The 19,913-nt window shown below is 37.5% G+C and overlaps 5 protein-coding genes across 5 annotated transcripts; all 5 read right to left on the reverse strand.

Moving 5' to 3' along the window:
• Nucleotides 1-2,764: 2,764 nt before the first annotated feature.
• LOC108230812 (serine protease 57-like) lies at nt 2,765-4,546 on the reverse strand. Its single transcript, XM_017407374.3, has 5 exons — nt 4,449-4,546; nt 4,182-4,335; nt 3,583-3,712; nt 3,230-3,484; nt 2,765-3,116 (listed from the first exon to the last, which is right to left on the reverse strand). Exons 1-5 carry the CDS (start codon nt 4,489-4,491, stop codon nt 2,964-2,966), a joined length of 735 nt encoding a protein of 244 aa, XP_017262863.1. The 5' UTR covers nt 4,492-4,546; the 3' UTR covers nt 2,765-2,963.
• Nucleotides 4,547-6,125: 1,579 nt separating this feature from the next.
• LOC108230711 (duodenase-1-like) lies at nt 6,126-8,016 on the reverse strand. Its single transcript, XM_017407144.3, has 5 exons — nt 7,915-8,016; nt 7,682-7,832; nt 7,443-7,575; nt 6,991-7,245; nt 6,126-6,906 (listed from the first exon to the last, which is right to left on the reverse strand). Exons 1-5 carry the CDS (start codon nt 7,970-7,972, stop codon nt 6,739-6,741), a joined length of 765 nt encoding a protein of 254 aa, XP_017262633.1. The 5' UTR covers nt 7,973-8,016; the 3' UTR covers nt 6,126-6,738.
• Nucleotides 8,017-9,347: 1,331 nt separating this feature from the next.
• Nucleotides 9,348-10,745, reverse strand: LOC108230714 (duodenase-1-like). Its single transcript, XM_017407148.3, has 5 exons — nt 10,644-10,745; nt 10,411-10,561; nt 10,172-10,304; nt 9,720-9,974; nt 9,348-9,635 (listed from the first exon to the last, which is right to left on the reverse strand). Exons 1-5 carry the CDS (start codon nt 10,699-10,701, stop codon nt 9,468-9,470), a joined length of 765 nt encoding a protein of 254 aa, XP_017262637.1. The 5' UTR covers nt 10,702-10,745; the 3' UTR covers nt 9,348-9,467.
• Nucleotides 10,746-14,737: 3,992 nt separating this feature from the next.
• Nucleotides 14,738-16,139, reverse strand: LOC108230616 (duodenase-1-like). The gene is made up of 5 exons (XM_017406974.3): nt 16,076-16,139; nt 15,843-15,993; nt 15,604-15,736; nt 15,152-15,406; nt 14,738-15,067 (listed from the first exon to the last, which is right to left on the reverse strand). The coding sequence occupies exons 1-5, from the start codon at nt 16,131-16,133 to the stop codon at nt 14,900-14,902; spliced, it is 765 nt and encodes a 254-aa protein (XP_017262463.1). The 5' UTR covers nt 16,134-16,139; the 3' UTR covers nt 14,738-14,899.
• Nucleotides 16,140-17,728: 1,589 nt separating this feature from the next.
• On the reverse strand, nt 17,729-19,125 carry LOC108230713 (duodenase-1-like). Its single transcript, XM_017407147.3, has 5 exons — nt 19,022-19,125; nt 18,789-18,939; nt 18,550-18,682; nt 18,098-18,352; nt 17,729-18,013 (listed from the first exon to the last, which is right to left on the reverse strand). The coding sequence occupies exons 1-5, from the start codon at nt 19,077-19,079 to the stop codon at nt 17,846-17,848; spliced, it is 765 nt and encodes a 254-aa protein (XP_017262636.1). The 5' UTR covers nt 19,080-19,125; the 3' UTR covers nt 17,729-17,845.
• Between the last annotated feature and the right edge of the window lie 788 nt (nt 19,126-19,913).

Raw genomic sequence — 19,913 nt, forward strand, 5'->3', positions numbered from 1 at the left:
ATCAAAGTTATCGAGAAGAATAACTCGAAAACCTTAAAGTTACACAAACTTATTGTATGGTGTATTACAATAATTACATTAAATGGAACACAAACATTTTAAAGTAAGAGAAGGCCTTTTGAATAATGTGTAGAAAGAGTACAAACAAGTTGGATGTGAGTGTAGCCTGGCGCAAAAAAAGTTTAAGGAAAAAAAGTAAAAGTCATTGTGATAAAAATACAGTAAAAAATTGGATGAAGGCCGATTTTTAATGGTATCTAATTGTTACCAGCAGAGGGCAGCATAACTACATCATTTCACCATTGTTAGGTTAGATTTAAAGGCAATAAAATGAAATAAAAAATTTCTTTGTAACAGGAATACAGTGCAAGTAATATGGCATGGGAGAAATAAAATGCATGCAAATGGAATATTATGACCCTCAAAATAACTGTAATAAAGTTGATGAAAGCACATAGAATAGATAAAAATGAATGCAATATAACCAGAACTGGGCCACAGTAAAACAGAGAAATAAAAAAAAATGCAAAAGTAAACTGAAATAGATGGCTTAAGAACATAAGACTAAAATAGAAGGGACACAAAGCAACAATAAATAAAAATAAAATGACCATAAACTGATGTGAAATAAGGCAAACTAGCTAAAAAAATAAACAGTTGAAGATCAAAATAATCAAAAAATGGTACTTATTGTTCATTTCTGTCTCGTAGCCTGCAGTGACTTAATCCATATATGAGTTGAAACATTCTTATTCTCTGACATTTCTGTATTTGGTCTTAGACAAGAGCTAACACAACATGAACACTTAATACGTAGTTTCTCTGTTACATCAGAGCTCCAACACAAATTATATCCGATTTTTAAAACTTTGTCTACTTGCATAAATCAGTGTTATTAAATTGATCTAGAACACTGGTTGATTCAGTCATTTATAACGGGTTTAAGTGAAACTTCATTTATTCTGTGCCTCACTCTTCAGTCGGCTGTATTGTTTCAGTCAAAGAACAGGAATTTCTTCCTTTCATTTATAAAATACAATTGATGAGTTAATTTTTATTTTTTAAATAAAGCTGTAAATTATAATTAATGCCATAGTGTTGTGGCCTATCTCCAAGCTGCCTTTTATTTCAAAGGTTTTAGAGAAAGTTGTTGTCGCTCAGGTCAAGCCCTTTTTAGATGAACATAACATTATAGAGCTATTACAGTCAGGTTTCGAAACTCTGCGCGGCACAGAGACTGCTTCAGTGAGAGTTTTTAATGACACCTTCGGGGCAAACGATTCTGATGAATGTGCTGTTTTGGTTCTGCTTCACCTAACCGCTGCTTTTGATACAGTGGACCACAATATTCTACTGTTTCGTTTACATACCTAGTATGGTTTTAGTGGTAAGGCATTAAAGTGGTTCAAGTCTTATTAGTCAGACAGAACCATGTCTATTAATTTAGCTGATTTTGAATCCTCGTCCGCTCCTCTACTTTATGGTGTTCCACAGGGCTCAATCCTAGGCCTCCTGATTTTTTTCTCTTTATTTGCTTCCTCTGGGTTCAATACTCAGAAAACATGGGCTCTCCTTTCATTGTCATGCTGACAACACTCAGATATACATGCCACAAAAAGGAGCCTTTTCACTTAAGCCTCTACTGTTGTGTCTTGAAGACATTAAATCCTGGATGGCTTTAAACTTCTTAAATTGTAATGACAAGAAAACAGAAGTAATGGTGTTTTGTCCGAGTAGCTCCTCTGAAACATCTCCAGTTGACATGGGTCCCTTGGTGTCTTATTTAAAGCAGACTGTTTCTAACTTAGGTTTTCAACTAGACAGTGATCTTAAATTAGATCGCCAATTTAGAGCAGTGGTCAAGTCCAGTTTTTGTCACCTTAGTCAGCTGAAAAAAATAAAGCCAATTCTTTAAAACAGCATTTTGAAACACTAATTCATCCCTTCATTACAGCTCGGCTCGATTACTGTAACGCTCTTGACCTTGGAGTCAGCCAGTCCTCCGTCAGGCATCTCCAGCTGGTCCAGAACGCTGCTGCTCGGCTTTTAGCCGGATTTGGGAAGAGGGAGCGCATCACTCCCGTTCTGGCTTCCCTACACTGACTGCCTGTGCATTTTAGAGTTCATTTTAATATTCTTTTATTTGTTTTTAAAAGTGTACACGGTCTTGCCCCATCCTACCTCTCTGAGCAACTTCACCCATATTCTCCCGCTCGTTGCCTCGGGTCAGCTGATCAGCTGCTCCTGGAGGCACCGAGGTCTAAACTGAGGCTCAGGGGTGACAGAGCTTTTAGTGTTGCCTCTCCCAAATTATGGAACGATTTGCCGTTACATATTATAAGTGCCCCTTTATTGTCCACTTTTAAAACTCTTCTTAAAACACATTTTTATTCTTTGGCTTTTAACACACGTTGAGACATTAGCTCATAGCTCTGTCACAGCGTTTCATTGTTTATATATATATTTTTTCATCTTCTTCATGTTCTGAGTGTGTATTGATTTTTATCTTTATTTGAAAGTGCTTTATAAATAAAGTAGTAGTAGTAGTAGTTATGTCAAAATCCCCCAAAACTCATTCTGGTGTTTCCCTTTGATCTGTGACAGTGCATATTTTCATTTTATTAATTTGCCTACACAATTTCACTTACAATAAATGCTTGTAATAGAAAAAAACACATTCATGCTGCTTTGTATTGTGGAGCACAGTTTGTAACAGAGCACCTTTTGAAAGGGTGTATTTAAATGTGAATACATTTAGCATGTATTTACTGAATCCAGACTCCATTCTTTAATAATAATTTTAAAACAGTACAAATTCAGCAGTCATAGTCATGCTCTAAACCACTAAACTCACTAAATATTGTCTATTTTATCCAGGGAGAAAAAAAAAAAGAGCAAAGCAATGCAAAGATAAAGGAAGTTACTGAAAGTGGTTTGAAATCCAAACTAAAAGCCCTTGTGGCCTAATTTTTGCTCAACACAGTTTGAATCCAACTCCCGAAGCATGAAACACAAGTGTAGACATCGGGGGTCTTGGGGTCTCCACATCGGCGTCCAGAGAAGGAAACGATGCCCGCTACAGCTCCACCACACACCAACGGACCACCTGAATCCCCCTGGAAGGGAACATTACACCCAAGTCAATTAACAGTGAGTAAAATTTAAAAAATTATAATGACTGTGATGTTTCTTTGTGCCGAACATTGCTTTGTTTGGTGTATTTTCTTACCGAGCAGAAGCCCTGAAAGCTTCTGGCCCCCACGGCACAAACCATCGTTTTTGCAATGGGAAAGTTGCTCCACCTTCTTTTGCACAACTTTCTGGACAAAACGGTGACGTTGACCTCCTGGAGCCGGTTTGCTAAGGTGTTGTTATCCCCTACATCCCCCCAGCCGGCCGTGATGCAGGCACTTCCTGTTCTCAGCTGGTCAGACTTCAGAGGGATCAGCTGCACTTCTTTAGTGAGCTGTGCCCTGCCACTCAGCTGGAGTTATTATAAATGAATAACAGTGATAGAAGTAGTTGTAGCCTGATGATATTTAATGGGAATTTGGATTTAAAATCAAAGTGAGAGTAGGTCACCTTCAGGAGCATGATGTCATTCGAGAGCTCCCTATAGTCTGGATGTAGAAAGGATTCGAGAACCTGAAACTCCTGCTTCGCTGGCTCCCTGCCTTTCAGAGAATCAGCTCCAAGCACAACTGTGAGCGGTCTAGAAATCACAAAGTTACACTCAAATTACCTGTCATGCTGAAATTATTCAAAAGACATTTTTCAGTTTATGTCTGATGATTCAATCAGTACAACCAACAAAACATGCGGCAAACCATCAGAGTGGGTGTTTAATTGGCTTTATTTGTGTAAAAGTACATGCTTGCACAGACCAGTAAGGAATTGCTCCAACTTTTTTTTTGCTTGCGTCATAGCGACACTTTGAAAAACATTTAAAAAATTGTTTTTTCTGAAAATAAGTGTCCTTTTGCATTGTTCAAAAATTTAAAAAGTACAACATTCTGAAATTCAGGTTCCAAAAGACAATTTTCTAAGGATATGAGGGGAAATTTGGAGTCGAGTGCTTTCTATTAGAACTCCTTACAGTTATACTTATTGCTCATTGTTGCAAAAAAAATAAATAAATAAAAATAAGAAAAGGATTAAAGGATTAAAAGAAACTGGCTTACATTGATAGGTCACAGTGTGCCGCTGTGAGCACAAAGTCCTCTCTGACCAGCACGCCTCCACAGAAATGCTGACCTAGGATTTGCAACGAGGCCATGTACGGGTGCGAGTGGGAGACAGCATCTTTACCTCCAATAATACGAGCTCCATCAGCCCCTAAAAAAGCAAAAACCCACTACGTTGAATATAGGTCTTGTCACTCTCCCAATGCTGGTTGTTTGGCTGCTTGTTGCTTGTTCGGCTTTCAGTACAAAGACAGTGTAACCTACCCGAGAAGACAGAAAGCAGAAGAAGCGCAAAGCTGACGGCCATGCTCTCTTGAGAAACCCAAACTTTGCTCTCTTGATTTTATAATTTTGGGGCAAGAACACGTCTTCCTGATTTGGTCTCTTAGTTGCTTCAGCACATTTCACAACACGCTGGCAAGCTTTTTGATAGGTTGCTAATGTTACAAAAAGGGTGCAAGATTTTCAAAATAGGTTTTCACAACTGATGCAGGATGTTGGTGGTCACAATGTCCCCAAAGGTGGTCCAGCAAAGACTACATCTTTTGGATTTTATAAGTAATTAATAAGTCAGAATCCTCTTTTTCAAATATATATATTTATATTTACACCTGTTGGTAATTCCTGGAAGTGTTTTATGACTTCCTTCCTTTTTTTATTCCAGTTACATCACATTTTGATTAAAAAGAGTTGGGTGAAGAAAGGATTTTGGTTCTGCAACTCTGTTTCCTCATTTGACCTTCCCCCTCTATTACCACTTCAAGCATTTAATAAAATGACCAGTAATTGTCTTTCACAATCTGTTGCACTTGAAGTATCTGTAGGCAATGACTCTTTGCTATTAGCATGCCTAAATTTAGGTCAATATTTGTAAAATTGACTGAGCTGTTGCCATTTTTGTGTTTGCTAAGGTTGATTAGCCATAAATCAGGTTGACTAAAAAAGTTAACCTCTTGTAGATGTGCATCCAATGATTACTTCCTGAGGGTTCCAATGAAATCTGTCTTTCATTTCGTGAGATGTTTTGCTAACAGCCAGACACATAAACACACGCAAGTCGTTACATGTGCACTCTTACAGGGTTATTAAATTCAGATGTAAGCATTTGTGTAAAACGTCAGGTTTCTGCATTAGAAATGACTTTAAAAAGTCATACTCAATGTTTGCAATTGTTTTAAACACTAAAACAATTCTCTCAGCTACTACCACCACACAGGGATTCCCCCAGAAAAGAGGCTAAGCCTGGTGGTAGGTGGCCATTTGCCGGCCGATCGCCGGCCGACCGTAATTTAGTAAAAAAATGATTAAAGTTGACAAGAAAGTTGAAAATATGGCTATTTATTATGTGCTATTGTAAGATATTTGTGCCAAATATTTACAAAACTACAGTTTTACAAAAATGCACTTTTGAAATACTTTTTAAAAGAAAAATACAATTAAAATAAATACTAATTGATTGCACCTAATTTGAATCCTAATTTAAGTCACATTTACAAATAAATTAAATTAACATAAATGAATAAGTGTAAAGAAGGCACCAACACACGTCTCACATCAAGGCCAATGAATAAGAACAAATAACTGAAAAACAGAGAGATGCTGTACTGTACTGTGCTTTTTGTGGCACAGGCTGCATGTTGGATCACTGCATGTAACAACAAAACAAAGCATATCTAATGCTGAATTTAATGGCATCATTTTACTGTTAAACAAGGAGAAATTAACATGTGTCATATTGTCACTGAGTACAAAACATACATAACCAGTGGAAATATGGTTACAAAAAAAAGAGAAACGTAAACTTAAAGCATTCAGTTTGACTTTCATTGATTTATTTGCTTTAGTTGTGATTCGCCCATCATAGGTCTGATATTTCTTCCCTCTGTGGTCTGTAAACACTCTTTTTATCAGCTGCAGCAGTAATCTCCTTCCATGGGTTTTGAGACGTTTGATTTTTTTTTTGATCTCTCACAGAGGGATCCTATAAATGTTGATACAGGTGAACCAGTTCCGCTAGAGCACCGAAATCATCCATTCTGAGAGGAGCGTGGCTCAATTTCTGTAATAACACATTCATGTTGCCTATACCCTTCATGCATTTTACATTTGCCAAGAGGAAAATTGTAATTTTTTATAATCTGGTAATATTTGCTGCCTGGCAAAATTTTACACATCCTGTGATATTTCAAAAACTGCCTCCCCACGAAGAAATCTTGCCTAACACCTTTACAAACAAGTTACAGGAACTCATCACTCAACTTATTATTTTGAGGATGAATGGGTGAATGACTTGTGAAACGCTTTGCGGTCCTGGGACTACATAAAGTGCTGTACAAGCAAGACAAGCTATTTCAATACATTTTGTGAGATTCTTTATTATTGTCAGCATGCATGTTTCTTGTTATCTGACAAAGAAAAGAGCTACAAGTGTTTGAATGCGTCTTGTTTTATTCAGATTAAGTGAAAAAGCTGACAGACTGGCTGAGATGAGTCGACCCATTTCAGCTCCCCTGCATGTTAACATTTTTCTAGAGCAAAGCGCAGAGCAACAAGGTCACAGTGGACACTTGTTTTCCATCAGAAACTTGTTGATCCATGGAAGATATTTGGAAATATCCGTGTAGACGTTAGGTGCATCTGGGTAGTTGCAGTTTGCGTTTCTGTTGAAAGACACAACACCGACAGCTTTCCCATCGCACACGAGAGGACCACCAGAATCACCCTGTGGAGAGGAGGAATTTTACAAAGTTCATTTGATGTTTATTGTAGGATGTTCAGGTCTTTCATATACAAACAGAAAACGTACCTGACAGAATCCTTTGTTTGTGTTATATCCACCAGCACAGATCACATTGGGAGGAAGTTCATTATTCCATTGTTGCTGGCAGACTTTTGGATTAATGATGGACACATTCACCACTTGCAGGTCATCAACATCATGGCTGTTTAAAGTTTTTCCCCATCCAGCCACGGAGCAGATTTGATTGTCCTTCAGGTATATCCAAGGTTTTGGAAGTGGAATTGTTTTGATAATGTTGTTCAGAGGCACTTTCTCTGACAGCTGAAGACACACATGGCACAGAATGAAAAATGTAGTTCTTTTATGTCTTTTTACTCATTTGACTGCAAAAGTCTGCAAGCATGTTATTTTGTGTTAATATGTAACTAACTTAGCTCCATGTCCGTAAAACTGACTGAGTTATAGCAATTTTTGTGTTTGGTAAAGTGATCTGCTGTAGGTGATAAAGATATACTTACTTTAAGGAGCATTATGTCATTACCAAGTCCAACTGTTTTATAATCTGGGTGCTTGCATCTGGACTGAATTTTTATTAGTCTTCGATTTGACCCCTTGAGATTGTGGCTTCCAACAAGAATTTGATAAGGTTCACTAAAAAATTGATAATTTAGAGGTTATTGAAATGTTTTAGCATAGATATCTTTACCGTGCATCAATCCAAGAATACAAACTAAAAACAAGTAGACTGGAAACTCACAGTTCGTCACAGTGTGCAGCAGTGACCACAACGTCCTCTCTGATGAGAAATCCTCCACACAAGTGAAAACCAAACTTGGATTGCAGTGAGACCATGTACTGCATCGAGTTCTCCGGGGCTTTGTTTCCATTTATGATCTTAAACCCATGAACTGGAAAAGATAAATAAAAGTAAAACAAAGTCAGTGACCCATTTCATAGTTTGAGAATAAGTCTTAAATTTGGGTTTCTTACCGATTTCTCCGGAACACAGCAGAAAGTGGAAAATCAGGAGTTTACCCAGACTGTGCATGATGCCAGTGATCTCAGCTTGTGCTCACAAGAGAGTTTAACTGGGCCATTTATAGGCCAGTTATCTGAAATTACTTGACCTGTAACCACATCCTTAAAAACACAAGTTTCAATCTTTTGCAATATTTATCATATTTCATCATATCTGAGCCCACAACAGACAAAGTAGCTCGTGTCGTCTATGACTGTGAGAGGAGTTTCCCACGCTCCGTAACACTATTTACAATAATCCTGCACTCTTTTCGTTACACCATTTTCAATGTATTTGCTTTTAATAAAAGAAAGCATATTGCCTGCTGCCTTTCATGCTACAGTTTTAGACAAAGATCATCTAATGTTGACAAATGATGGCATTCTAGCTGTTTAGGGCAAACCTTTTAAAGCAATGTTATACACAATCTAATGTGAAATTGGGAAACTTTGTTCTCAAAGTACATATTGTTAATGACTCTCAGCTACAACACCAAATTCTAGCTCAATATCTGTTAAATTGACTGATAATAGACTTTTTAGTATTCGTTAGTGTCATTGGATGTGGCTGCCATCTTGAACTGAATTGACTCCAAATTTTAATAAGTTCCAGATGTATTTCCAGTATTTATTTGAGAAAGTTTCATTAAAATTGATCTAATAGTTTAGATAACTTGCAAACATTACAGACAAAAAGCATATGCAAAGATGGAGGCTAAAACGTAATTTATGATGATATGATAAAAGTAGGAAGTTTACATAACACTGCCTTTCTTTTTATTGATCTCAGTTTATTAAAATGAGAAATTCAGAGTTCTACTAAGGAAACAAGTAAGTGCTTCATAGACTTGCAGGAGGGTATAAAGGCAATTCTAAAACAAACTGTGAATCTGTAAAGTACCCTCATACAGGGTTATTAAATTCAAATGTAGACATTTTCGTAAAATGTCTGGTTTCTGCATTAGAAATGACTTTAAAAAGTCATACTCGGTGTTTGTAATTGTTTTTAAACACTTAAACAATTATCTCAGCTACTATTACGATGCAACATTTTAGCTCAATTTCTGTAATAATACATTCATGTTACCTGTACCCTTCATGCATTTTTACGTTTGCCAAGAATAAAATTTGACTTGTTTTGTAAACTATTCATTTTGGCAGCCTGGCTAAATTATACACCAATTCTGTGATATTTCAAATACTGCCTCCCCTTGAAGAAATCTCTTAACTGCAATCTTCTCACACTTTTGTTTGTCTAAACATAGTGTCTGCCCAACACCTTTACAAACCTGTTACAGAAACTCATCACTCAACGTATTTTACTGCATTTTGTGAGTTTCTTTCTTTATTATTGTCAGCATGCGTGTTTCCTGTTGTCTGACAAAGAAAAGAGCTACAAGTGTTTGAATGCGTCTTGTTTTATTCAGATTAAGTGCAAAAGCTGACAGACTGCCTGAGATGAGTCGACCCATTTCAGCTCCCCTGCATGTTAACATTTTTCTAGAGCAAAGCGCAGAGCAACAAGGTCACAGTGGACACTTGTTTTCCATCAGAAACTTGTTGATCCATGGAAGATATTTGGAAATATCCGTGTAGACGTTAGGTGCATCTGGGTAGTTGCAGTTTGCGTTTCTGTTGAAAGACACAACACCGACAGCTTTCCCATCGCACACGAGAGGACCACCAGAATCACCCTGTGGAGAGGAGGAATTTTACAAAGTTCATTTGATGTTTATTGTAGGATGTTCAGGTCTTTCATATACAAACAGAAAACGTACCTGACAGAATCCTTTGTTTGTGTTATATCCACCAGCACAGATCACATTGGGAGGAAGTTCATTATTCCATTGTTGCTGGCAGACTTTTGGATTAATGATGGACACATTCACCACTTGCAGGTCATCAACATCATGGCTGTTTAAAGTTTTTCCCCATCCAGCCACGGAGCAGATTTGATTGTCCTTCAGGTATATCCAAGGTTTTGGAAGTGGAATTGTTTTGATAATGTTGTTCAGAGGCACTTTCTCTGACAGCTGAAGACACACATGGCACAGAATGAAAAATGTAGTTCTTTTATGTCTTTTTACTCATTTGACTGCAAAAGTCTGCAAGCATGTTATTTTGTGTTAATATGTAACTAACTTAGCTCCATGTCCGTAAAACTGACTGAGTTATAGCAATTTTTGTGTTTGGTAAAGTGATCTGCTGTAGGTGATAAAGATATACTTACTTTAAGGAGCATTATGTCATTACCAAGTCCAACTGTTTTATAATCTGGGTGCTTGCATCTGGACTGAATTTTTATTAGTCTTCGATTTGACCCCTTGAGATTGTGGCTTCCAACAAGAATTTGATAAGGTTCACTAAAAAATTGATAATTTAGAGGTTATTGAAATGTTTTAGCATAGATATCTTTACCGTGCATCAATCCAAGAATACAAACTAAAAACAAGTAGACTGGAAACTCACAGTTCGTCACAGTGTGCAGCAGTGACCACAACGTCCTCTCTGATGAGAAATCCTCCACACAAGTGAAAACCAAACTTGGATTGCAGTGAGACCATGTACTGCATCGAGTTCTCCGGGGCTTTGTTTCCATTTATGATCTTAAACCCATGAACTGGAAAAGATAAATAAAAGTAAAACAAAGTCAGTGACCCATTTCATAGTTTGAGAATAAGTCTTAAATTTGGGTTTCTTACCGATTTCTCCGGAACACAGCAGAAAGTGGAAAATCAGGAGTTTACCCAGACTGTGCATGATGCCAGTGATCTCAGCTTGTGCTCACAAGAGAGTTTAACTGGGCCATTTATAGGCCAGTTTGCATGCTAGCAAGCATTATCTAAAACAATCTATATTTTCTCACTATGTCACCACATCCTTTAAAAGACAAGTTTGCATTTTTTGAAATATTTATCATCTTTTATCATCTCTGAGCCCACAACAGACTGACACATCTCTGGTCGTCTATGACTGTGAGAAGATTTTCCCTCGCTCTGTAACACTATTTACAATAATCCTACACTCTTGTCATTAACACCATTTTCAATGCATTTTCTTTTACTAAAAGAAAGCATATCACCTGCTGCCTTTCATGCTACAGTTTTAGACAAAGATCATCTAATGTTGACAAATGATGGCATTCTAGCTGTTTAAAACAAACCTTTGAAAGCAATGTTATACACAATCTAATGTGATATTGGGAGAACTTGTTCTCAGAGTACATATTGTTAATGACTCTCAGCTACAACACCAAATTCTAGCTCAATATCTGTTAAATTGACTGATAATAGACTTTTTAGTATTGGCTAGTGTCATTAGATGGGGCTGCCATCTTGAATTGCATTGACTCCAGATGTTAATAATTTGTAGATGTACATCCAGTATTTATTTTTAAAGGTTTTATTAAAATCCATCCAAAGGTTTATTAGATAATTTGCTAACAGTACAGACAGACAAACAAACACATCCACAGATACTCACAGACAGAGGCACAAACTTTATTTCTCTGCCTTCGTCATTGGGCAAGCAAAAATAAATTCTTTGCCAAGTTGTCTTCTATGTGTCAGTACAACAATAGTTCATCTCATGAGTGTAGGGGCACTTTTAAACCTAAATCAGAGTTCAGGGTTTCCCCCAGAAAAGAGGCTAAGCCAGGTGGTAGGTGGCCGTTCGCCGGCTGATCGCTGGCCGACCATGATTTAGTAAAAAAATGTTATTAAAGTTGACAGGAAAGTTGAAAATATGGCTATTTATAATGTGATATTGTAAGATATTTGTGCCAAATATTTACAAAACTACAGTTTTACAAAATGGCACTTTTGAAACACTTTTTAAAAGAAAAATACAATTAAAATAAATACTAATTGATTGCACCTAATTTGAATCCTAATTTAAGTTACATTTACAAATCAATTAAATTAACATAAATGAATAAGTGCAAAGAAGGCACCAACACACGTCTCACATCAAGGCCAATGAATAACAACAGAGAACTGAAAAACAGAGAGATGCTGTACTGTACTGTGCTTTTTGTGGCACAGGCTGCATGTTGGATCACTACATGTAACAACAAAACAGAGCATATCTAATGCATAATTTAATAGCAACATTTCACTATTAAACAAGAAAAATTAGCACGCGTCATATTTTCACTAAGTACAAAACACGCTTACCATATTCGGTCTAGTAAAGTCACCCACCGAATTTCGGCTCAACTAACCATTTTTGGTTAAACTTGCTCGTTCGATGTTTATTGCTGCGGCTCCAGCAAAGTGTTAACTCCAGGTAGCTGGAGGAGGCTCAGCCTCTGGGCACATGAGAGTCACGCAGGGCTGCGCAAACAGCGCATGGACCTGAGCGTGTTGGAGGCGTTTATACTTGGCGCTTACGTCAGTGCAGTATTCTCCAAAAAGATGGGGGGCAGTACGCTATGTAACCAGTGGAAATAGGGTAAAAAAAGAGAGAGCAGATTTTCTGGCTGTGATACAAAGAGGATGTTTAAACTTAAAGCATTCAGTTTGACTTTCATTGATTTATTTGCTTTAGTTGTGATTCGCCCATCATAGGTCTAATATTTCTTCCCTCTGTGGTCTGTAAACACTCTTTTTAACGGCTGCAGCAGTAATCTCTTTCCGTGAGTTATGAACCATTTGATTATCTTTTTGATCTCTCACAGAGGGATCTTATAAATGCTGATACAGGTGAACCAGCTCTGGTAGAGCACCGAAATCGTCCATTTCGAACAGAGCGTAGTCGATGCACGGCGCGTGCAGTCCACACGTGAAGTTACAAGAATTGAGAGGTGCACAACCACACAATGTTACACCACACGGGACCTTTATGCAGGGGTGGGGACAGCGCGATTGCGTCACTGTTGGCGCACCCACACTCGCGCAGTGATCAATGCATCAAGTTGATGCGGATGAAAAAAAAATGTGTATAAAAATGACGTATTTTACAATAAACAAGCGGAGCTTAGCCTGGCGGCCCGCCATGCTTATAATACACTGGGGGAAACCCTGGAGTTACTCTAAATTACTTCAAACAACAACACCAAACAAAACATTTTCCTGAAAAAGATCAGGATTGAAATGAAAATGACAGCAGAAAAAAACAGAAGTACAAATAACTGATTAACAGTGACAGACATAGAACACAACATTGTTAGGATTTGGGGTTTCTTTGAGTTTCTTTTTGTATTTAGGCTTATTGTTTTTTTTTTCGTGTTTTTGGTTATCCTGTGTTCAGTTTGGGTTTATTCTTTCTTTTATCATTTGGTTGTCCTCATGTTTAGTTGTGTCTTTGTATAATTTTTGCTCAGTGTGTTCCTGTCATCATTCACTTGTCCTCAGTCAGTCTTTTGTTCGCCTGCCACGCCCATCTTCACCTGCTCCAAGTTAGTAATCACTCACCTGTGTCCACTTCTCCTAATTACCTCCTGTCTTTAAAACCTGGTCATTTCCCTCCCATGTCACTGGTCTGTTGTCACTTCTATGCGCTGTCTGGTTTCCCTTGTGTTTCGCCTTTGTGGTTTTTTGCAACCTTGGATTTAGTAAGTTTGTAATATTTAGTTTTTCATTGCTGCCACACCAGCCTTTTGTTTCAGTTCCTTTTTGAGTCTTTTTTTTATTGAATAAATTAGTTCTCCTGGAGCCCTCATTGTGAGTCTGCACATTAGATCCACCTCATTCTTCAGCAAACTCGACAAACGTAATCACTGAAGGGTTTAGGCAGTGGGATCCAAACTGGTAATGGGGTTTTTGATTGAGGCACACAACTGATATTTATTCCACTGACAAGATTTTCTAAATTCAAGATTTTCTCATAAGTTTCTAAATTATGAGAACAGGTTATTTCTTAACCAATAATTAGGGCAAATGTGAGTCCCATTAACAGCATTGTTAAAGTAAAAATAAATCTAAATATATATTAAAATCCCCTCAGCGTGTTTTGAGTCTGCCCCAAGGTCACTTCCCATTGGGACATGCCTGGAAAAACCTTCAAAGGGAGGTGGCCAGGAGACATACTAATCAGATGCCCGAACCACCTCAACGAGCTCCTTTTGATGCGGCTCTACTCTGAGCTCCCTCCGGATGACGGAGCTCCTTAACTTATCTTGAAGGCTGAGCCTGGCCACTCCACGAAGGAAGCTCATTTCAGCCGCTTGTATCCAGGATCTTGTTCTTTTCGTCATGATCAAAATCTCATGACCATAGATGCAATTTGGAACCCTCTGTAAGACCAGTAAATTGAGAATTTTGCCTTCCAATTCAACTCCTTATTTACCACGATTAATCGAAACCAGGCCCTCATTACTGAAGATGAAGCCCAAATCCATTGATCCATCTCTCTCTCCATCCTAAAATCACTCGTAAACAAGACTCCCAGATACTTGAACTCCTCCATGTGCGGCGGTGACTCAATATTGACCTGAAGGGAGCAATTCACCTGTTTCAACTGGAAACAGGTGGAATGCAGGGTTAGTAAATTCAAAATTAGACATTTGTGTAAAAAGTCTCGTTTCTGCATTAGAAATGACTTTAAAAAGTCACACTCAATGATTTGCAATGTTTCAAACACTAAAACAATTCTCGCAGCTACCACCACCACACAGCATTTTAGTTCAATTTCTGTAATAACACATTCATGTTACCTGTACCCTTAATACATTTTTACATTTGCTAAGAAGAAAATTGTAGTTTTTTGTACTCTGTTCATTTTGGCCATCTTGGTAGTCTTTACAAAATCCTGTGATATTTTAAATACTGCTTTCCCTCGAAGAAGTGAGCATGCATGTTTCTTGTTATCTGACAAAGAAAAGAGCTACAAGTGTTTGAATGCGTCTTGTTTTATTCAGATTAACTGCAAAAGCTGACAGACTGGCTGAGATGAGTCGACCCATTTCAGCTCCTATGCATGTTAACATTTTTCTAGAGCAAAGCGCAGAGCAACAAGGTTACAGTGGACACTTGTTTTCCATCAGAAACTTGTTGATCCATGGAAGATATTTGGAAATATCCGTGTAGACGTTAGGTGCATCTGGGTATTTGCAGTTTGTGTTTCTGTTGAAAGACACAACACCGACAGCTTTCCCATCGCACACGAGAGGACCACCAGAATCACCCTGTGGAGAGGAGGAATTTTACAAAGTTCATTTGATGTTTATTGTAGGATGTTCAGGTCTTTCATATACAAACAGAAAACGTACCTGACAGAATCCTTTGTTTGTGTTATATCCACCAGCACAGATCACATTGGGAGGAAGTTCATTATTCCATTGTTGCTGGCAGACTTTTGGATTAATGATGGACACATTCACCACTTGCAGGTCATCAACATCATGGCTGTTTAAAGTTTTTCCCCATCCAGCCACGGAGCAGATTTGATTGTCCTTCAGGTATATCCAAGGTTTTGGAAGTGGAATTGTTTTGATAATGTTGTTCAGAGGCACTTTCTCTGACAGCTGAAGACACACATGGCACAGAATGAAAAATGTAGTTCTTTTATGTCTTTTTACTCATTTGACTGCAAAAGTCTGCAAGCATGTTATTTTGTGTTAATATGTAACTAACTTAGCTCCATGTCCGTAAAACTGACTGAGTTATAGCAATTTTTGTGTTTGGTAAAGTGATCTGCTGTAGGTGATAAAGATATACTTACTTTAAGGAGCATTATGTCATTACCAAGTCCAACTGTTTTATAATCTGGGTGCTTGCATCTGGACTGAATTTTTATTAGTCTTCGATTTGACCCCTTGAGATTGTGGCTTCCAACAAGAATTTGATAAGGTTCACTAAAAAATTGATAATTTAGAGGTTATTGAAATGTTTTAGCATAGATATCTTTACCGTGCATCAATCCAAGAATACAAACTAAAAACAAGTAGACTGGAAACTCACAGTTCGTCACAGTGTGCAGCAGTGACCACAACGTCCTCTCTGATGAGAAATCCTCCACACAAGTGAAAACCAAACTTGGATTGCAGTGAGACCATGTACTGCATCGAGTTCTCCGGGGCTTTGTTTCCATTTATGATCTTAAACCCATGAACTGGAAAAGATAAATAAAAGTAAAACAAAGTCAGTGACCCATTTCATAGTTTGAGAATAAGTCTTAAATTTGGGTTTCTTACCGATTTCTCCGGAACACAGCAGAAAGTGGAAAATCAGGAGTTTACCCAGACTGTGCATGATGCCAGTGATTTCAGCTTGTGCTCACAAGAGAGTTTAACTGGGCCATTTATAGGCCAGTTTGTATGCTAGCAAGCATTGTTATCTGATACAATCTATTATTACTTTACGTCTAACCACATCCTTTAAAACACAAATTTGCATCTTTTGAGAAATTTATCATCATTATTCATCTCTGAGCCTACAACAGACTGACACATCTCTGGTCGTGTATGATTGTGAGAAGATTTTCCCACGCTCTGCAACACTATTTATATTAATCCTACACTCTTGTCATTAACACCATTTTCAATGCACTTGCTTTTACTGAAAGAAAGCATATCACCTGCTGCCTTTCATGCTACAGTTTTAGACAAAGATCATCTAATGTTGACAAATGATGGCATTCTAGCTGTTTAGGGCAAACCTTTGAAAACAATGTTATACACAATCTAATGTGAAAAATAATATATATCAATTAAACTGACTGAATCATAGACACTTTTGTGTTGGCAAGTGTCATTAAACATGGCTGCCATCTTGAATTTAATTGACTCCACATAGTAATTAGTTGTAGATGTACATCCAGTATTTATTTTAGAAAGTTTCATTAAAATCCATTCAATGGTTTGAGATAATTTGCTAACAGTATATAAAAGCAAACACATGCACGATCCTGACATTAACCCCATTAAGAATCTTTGGGATGTGCTGGAGAAGGCTCTACCAGACTCTACCATCATCAATGTAAGAACGTTTCTGTTGCATGTTGATAGCTTCGCAGTCTTTCTTTGTAGATTTCATAGTGAACGCAAAGTCAGATTTTACACCATTCACGTTCAGCCCTACGAGAAAGGTTTCTTGCAGATCTAACTGTTTGTGCATATCTCCACAGAGACTTCTTACCAGACACAAGCTTCAATTTAATGGGAGCAATGGAATCAATGATATCTGAAATTTTAGAATGGAAGTTATCTACCAACTCATCTACAAGGTTACAGCATAGAGGTGAGGTGGAAGAGTAGATTTGATGAAATGTTTCTGCTGTGTTGTCTGTAAAATAACTTTTGTGATAACATCTGTTTGGCTAAGTGAATTAACGGAGACTGTGGCTCCTTCTGCGTCACCAACCACAGAGGTAACACCACCCACACAATCACCCCATTTTTGGATTGTGACACAAAAACTCTAAAAACAAGTCATAAATGTTTCAAATCAGAGAGATGGACCATTGGAGTGTTTTATGATGGTGTTTAACTAAAATAAAAAACATAAAAACTCATTTCTATATTTATTTCATATCACCTTGAATAGTAATAGAGTATTACTAAAAGCCAAATCTCTTTCATCAATTTTTGTTGTAATCTAAATATGATGTAAAGGTTTATAGAATAGCATGTGTATGGTACAGCTAAAAAAATTGAGGTTCAAGTTGTTTTTATTAGATATCAGTCCAAATTAGCCCTGCTCAAACTACCTGTTAGTTTTTTAATCCAGCAACAGATGCTTGAACAATAAATTAACCAATAAAATCTAAGGGGCATACTTTTTTGTACATTGCTATGTTTTTGTTGTCTCACAAAGAAGCAAGCCTCAGAATGATAACACTTTTTATTTTGCTTTTCTGTTTTAGAGCCCAAGCTGAAAGAGAAACTGAAATGAGATGCAAAATTTCACAATTCATGCAGAAAGAACCTTTGCCGTAAAAAAAAATAAAAAAATAAAATACACATTTATGTGGAACATTTCTTTTCCTTCAGGAACTTGTTGATCCATGGAAGATATTTGGAAATATCTGTGTAGACGTTAGGTGCATCTGGGTAGTTGCAGTTTGCGTTTCTGTTGAAAGACACAACACCGACAGCTTTCCCATCGCACACGAGAGGACCACCAGAATCACCCTGTGGAGAGGAGGAATTTTACAAAGTTCATTTGATGTTTATTGTAGGATGTTCAGGTCTTTCATATACAAACAGAAAACGTACCTGACAGAATCCTTTGTTTGTGTTATATCCACCAGCACAGATCACATTGGGAGGAAGTTCATTATTCCATTGTTGCTGGCAGACTTTTGGATTAATGATGGACACATTCACCACTTGCAGGTCATCAACATCATGGCTGTTTAAAGTTTTTCCCCATCCAGCCACGGAGCAGATTTGATTGTCCTTCAGGTATATCCAAGGTTTTGGAAGTGGAATTGTTTTGATAATGTTGTTCAGAGGCACTTTCTCTGACAGCTGAAGACACACATGGCACAGAATGAAAAATGTAGTTCTTTTATGTCTTTTTACTCATTTGACTGCAAAAGTCTGCAAGCATGTTATTTTGTGTTAATATGTAACTAACTTAGCTCCATGTCCGTAAAACTGACTGAGTTATAGCAATTTTTGTGTTTGGTAAAGTGATCTGCTGTAGGTGATAAAGATATACTTACTTTAAGGAGCATTATGTCATTACCAAGTCCAACTGTTTTATAATCTGGGTGCTTGCATCTGGACTGAATTTTTATTAGTCTTCGATTTGACCCCTTGAGATTGTGGCTTCCAACAAGAATTTGATAAGGTTCACTAAAAAATTGATAATTTAGAGGTTATTGAAATGTTTTAGCATAGATATCTTTACCGTGCATCAATCCAAGAATACAAACTAAAAACAAGTAGACTGGAAACTCACAGTTCGTCACAGTGTGCAGCAGTGACCACAACGTCCTCTCTGATGAGAAATCCTCCACACAAGTGAAAACCAAACTTGGATTGCAGTGAGACCATGTACTGCATCGAGTTCTCCGGGGCTTTGTTTCCATTTATGATCTTAAACCCATGAACTGGAAAAGATAAATAAAAGTAAAACAAAGTCAGTGACCCATTTCATAGTTTGAGAAAAAGTCTTAAATTTGGTTTTCTTACCGATTTCTCCGGAACACAGCAGAAAGTGGAAAATCAGGAGTTTACCCAGACTGTGCATGATGCCAGTGATCTCAGCTTGTGCTCACATAAAAGTTTAGCTGGGCCTTTTATAGGCCAGTTTGCATGCTAGCAAGCATTATCTAAAACAACCTACATTTTCTCAACATGTCACCACATCCTTTAAAAGACAAGTTTGCATTTTTTGCAATATTTATCATCTTTCATCGTCTCTTAGCCTACATCAGACGAAGCATCTCTGGTCGTCTATGACTGTGAGAAGATTTTCCCACGCTCTGTAACACTATTTATATTAATCCTACACTCTTGTCATTAACACCATTTTCAATGCACTTGCTTTTACTGAAAGAAAGCATATCACCTGCTGCCTTTCATGCTACAGTTTTAGACTAAGATCATCTAATGTTGACAAATGATGGCATTCTAGCTGTTTAGGGCAAACCTTTGAAAACAATGTTATACACAATCTAATGTGAAAAATAATATATATCAATTAAACTGACTGAATCATAGACACTTTTGTGTTGGCGAGTGTCATTAAACGTGGCTGCCATCTTGAATTTAATTGACTCCACATAGTAATTAGTTGTAGATGTACATCCAGTATTTATTTTAGAAAGTTTCATTAAAATCCATTCAATGGTTTGAGATAATTTGCTAACAGTATATAAAAGCAAACACATGCACGATCCTGACATTAATCCCATTAAGAATCTTTGGGATGTGCTGGAGAAGGCTCTACCAGACTCTACCATCATCAATGTAAGAACGTTACTGTTGCATGTTGATAGCCTCGCAGTCTTTCTTTGTAGATTTCATAGTGAACGCAAAGTCAGGTTTTACACCATTCACGTTCAGCCCTACGAGAAAGGTT

This window comes from Kryptolebias marmoratus, linkage group LG24 (assembly GCF_001649575.2).
Source record: "Kryptolebias marmoratus isolate JLee-2015 linkage group LG24, ASM164957v2, whole genome shotgun sequence".
NCBI lineage: Eukaryota > Metazoa > Chordata > Actinopteri > Cyprinodontiformes > Rivulidae > Kryptolebias > Kryptolebias marmoratus.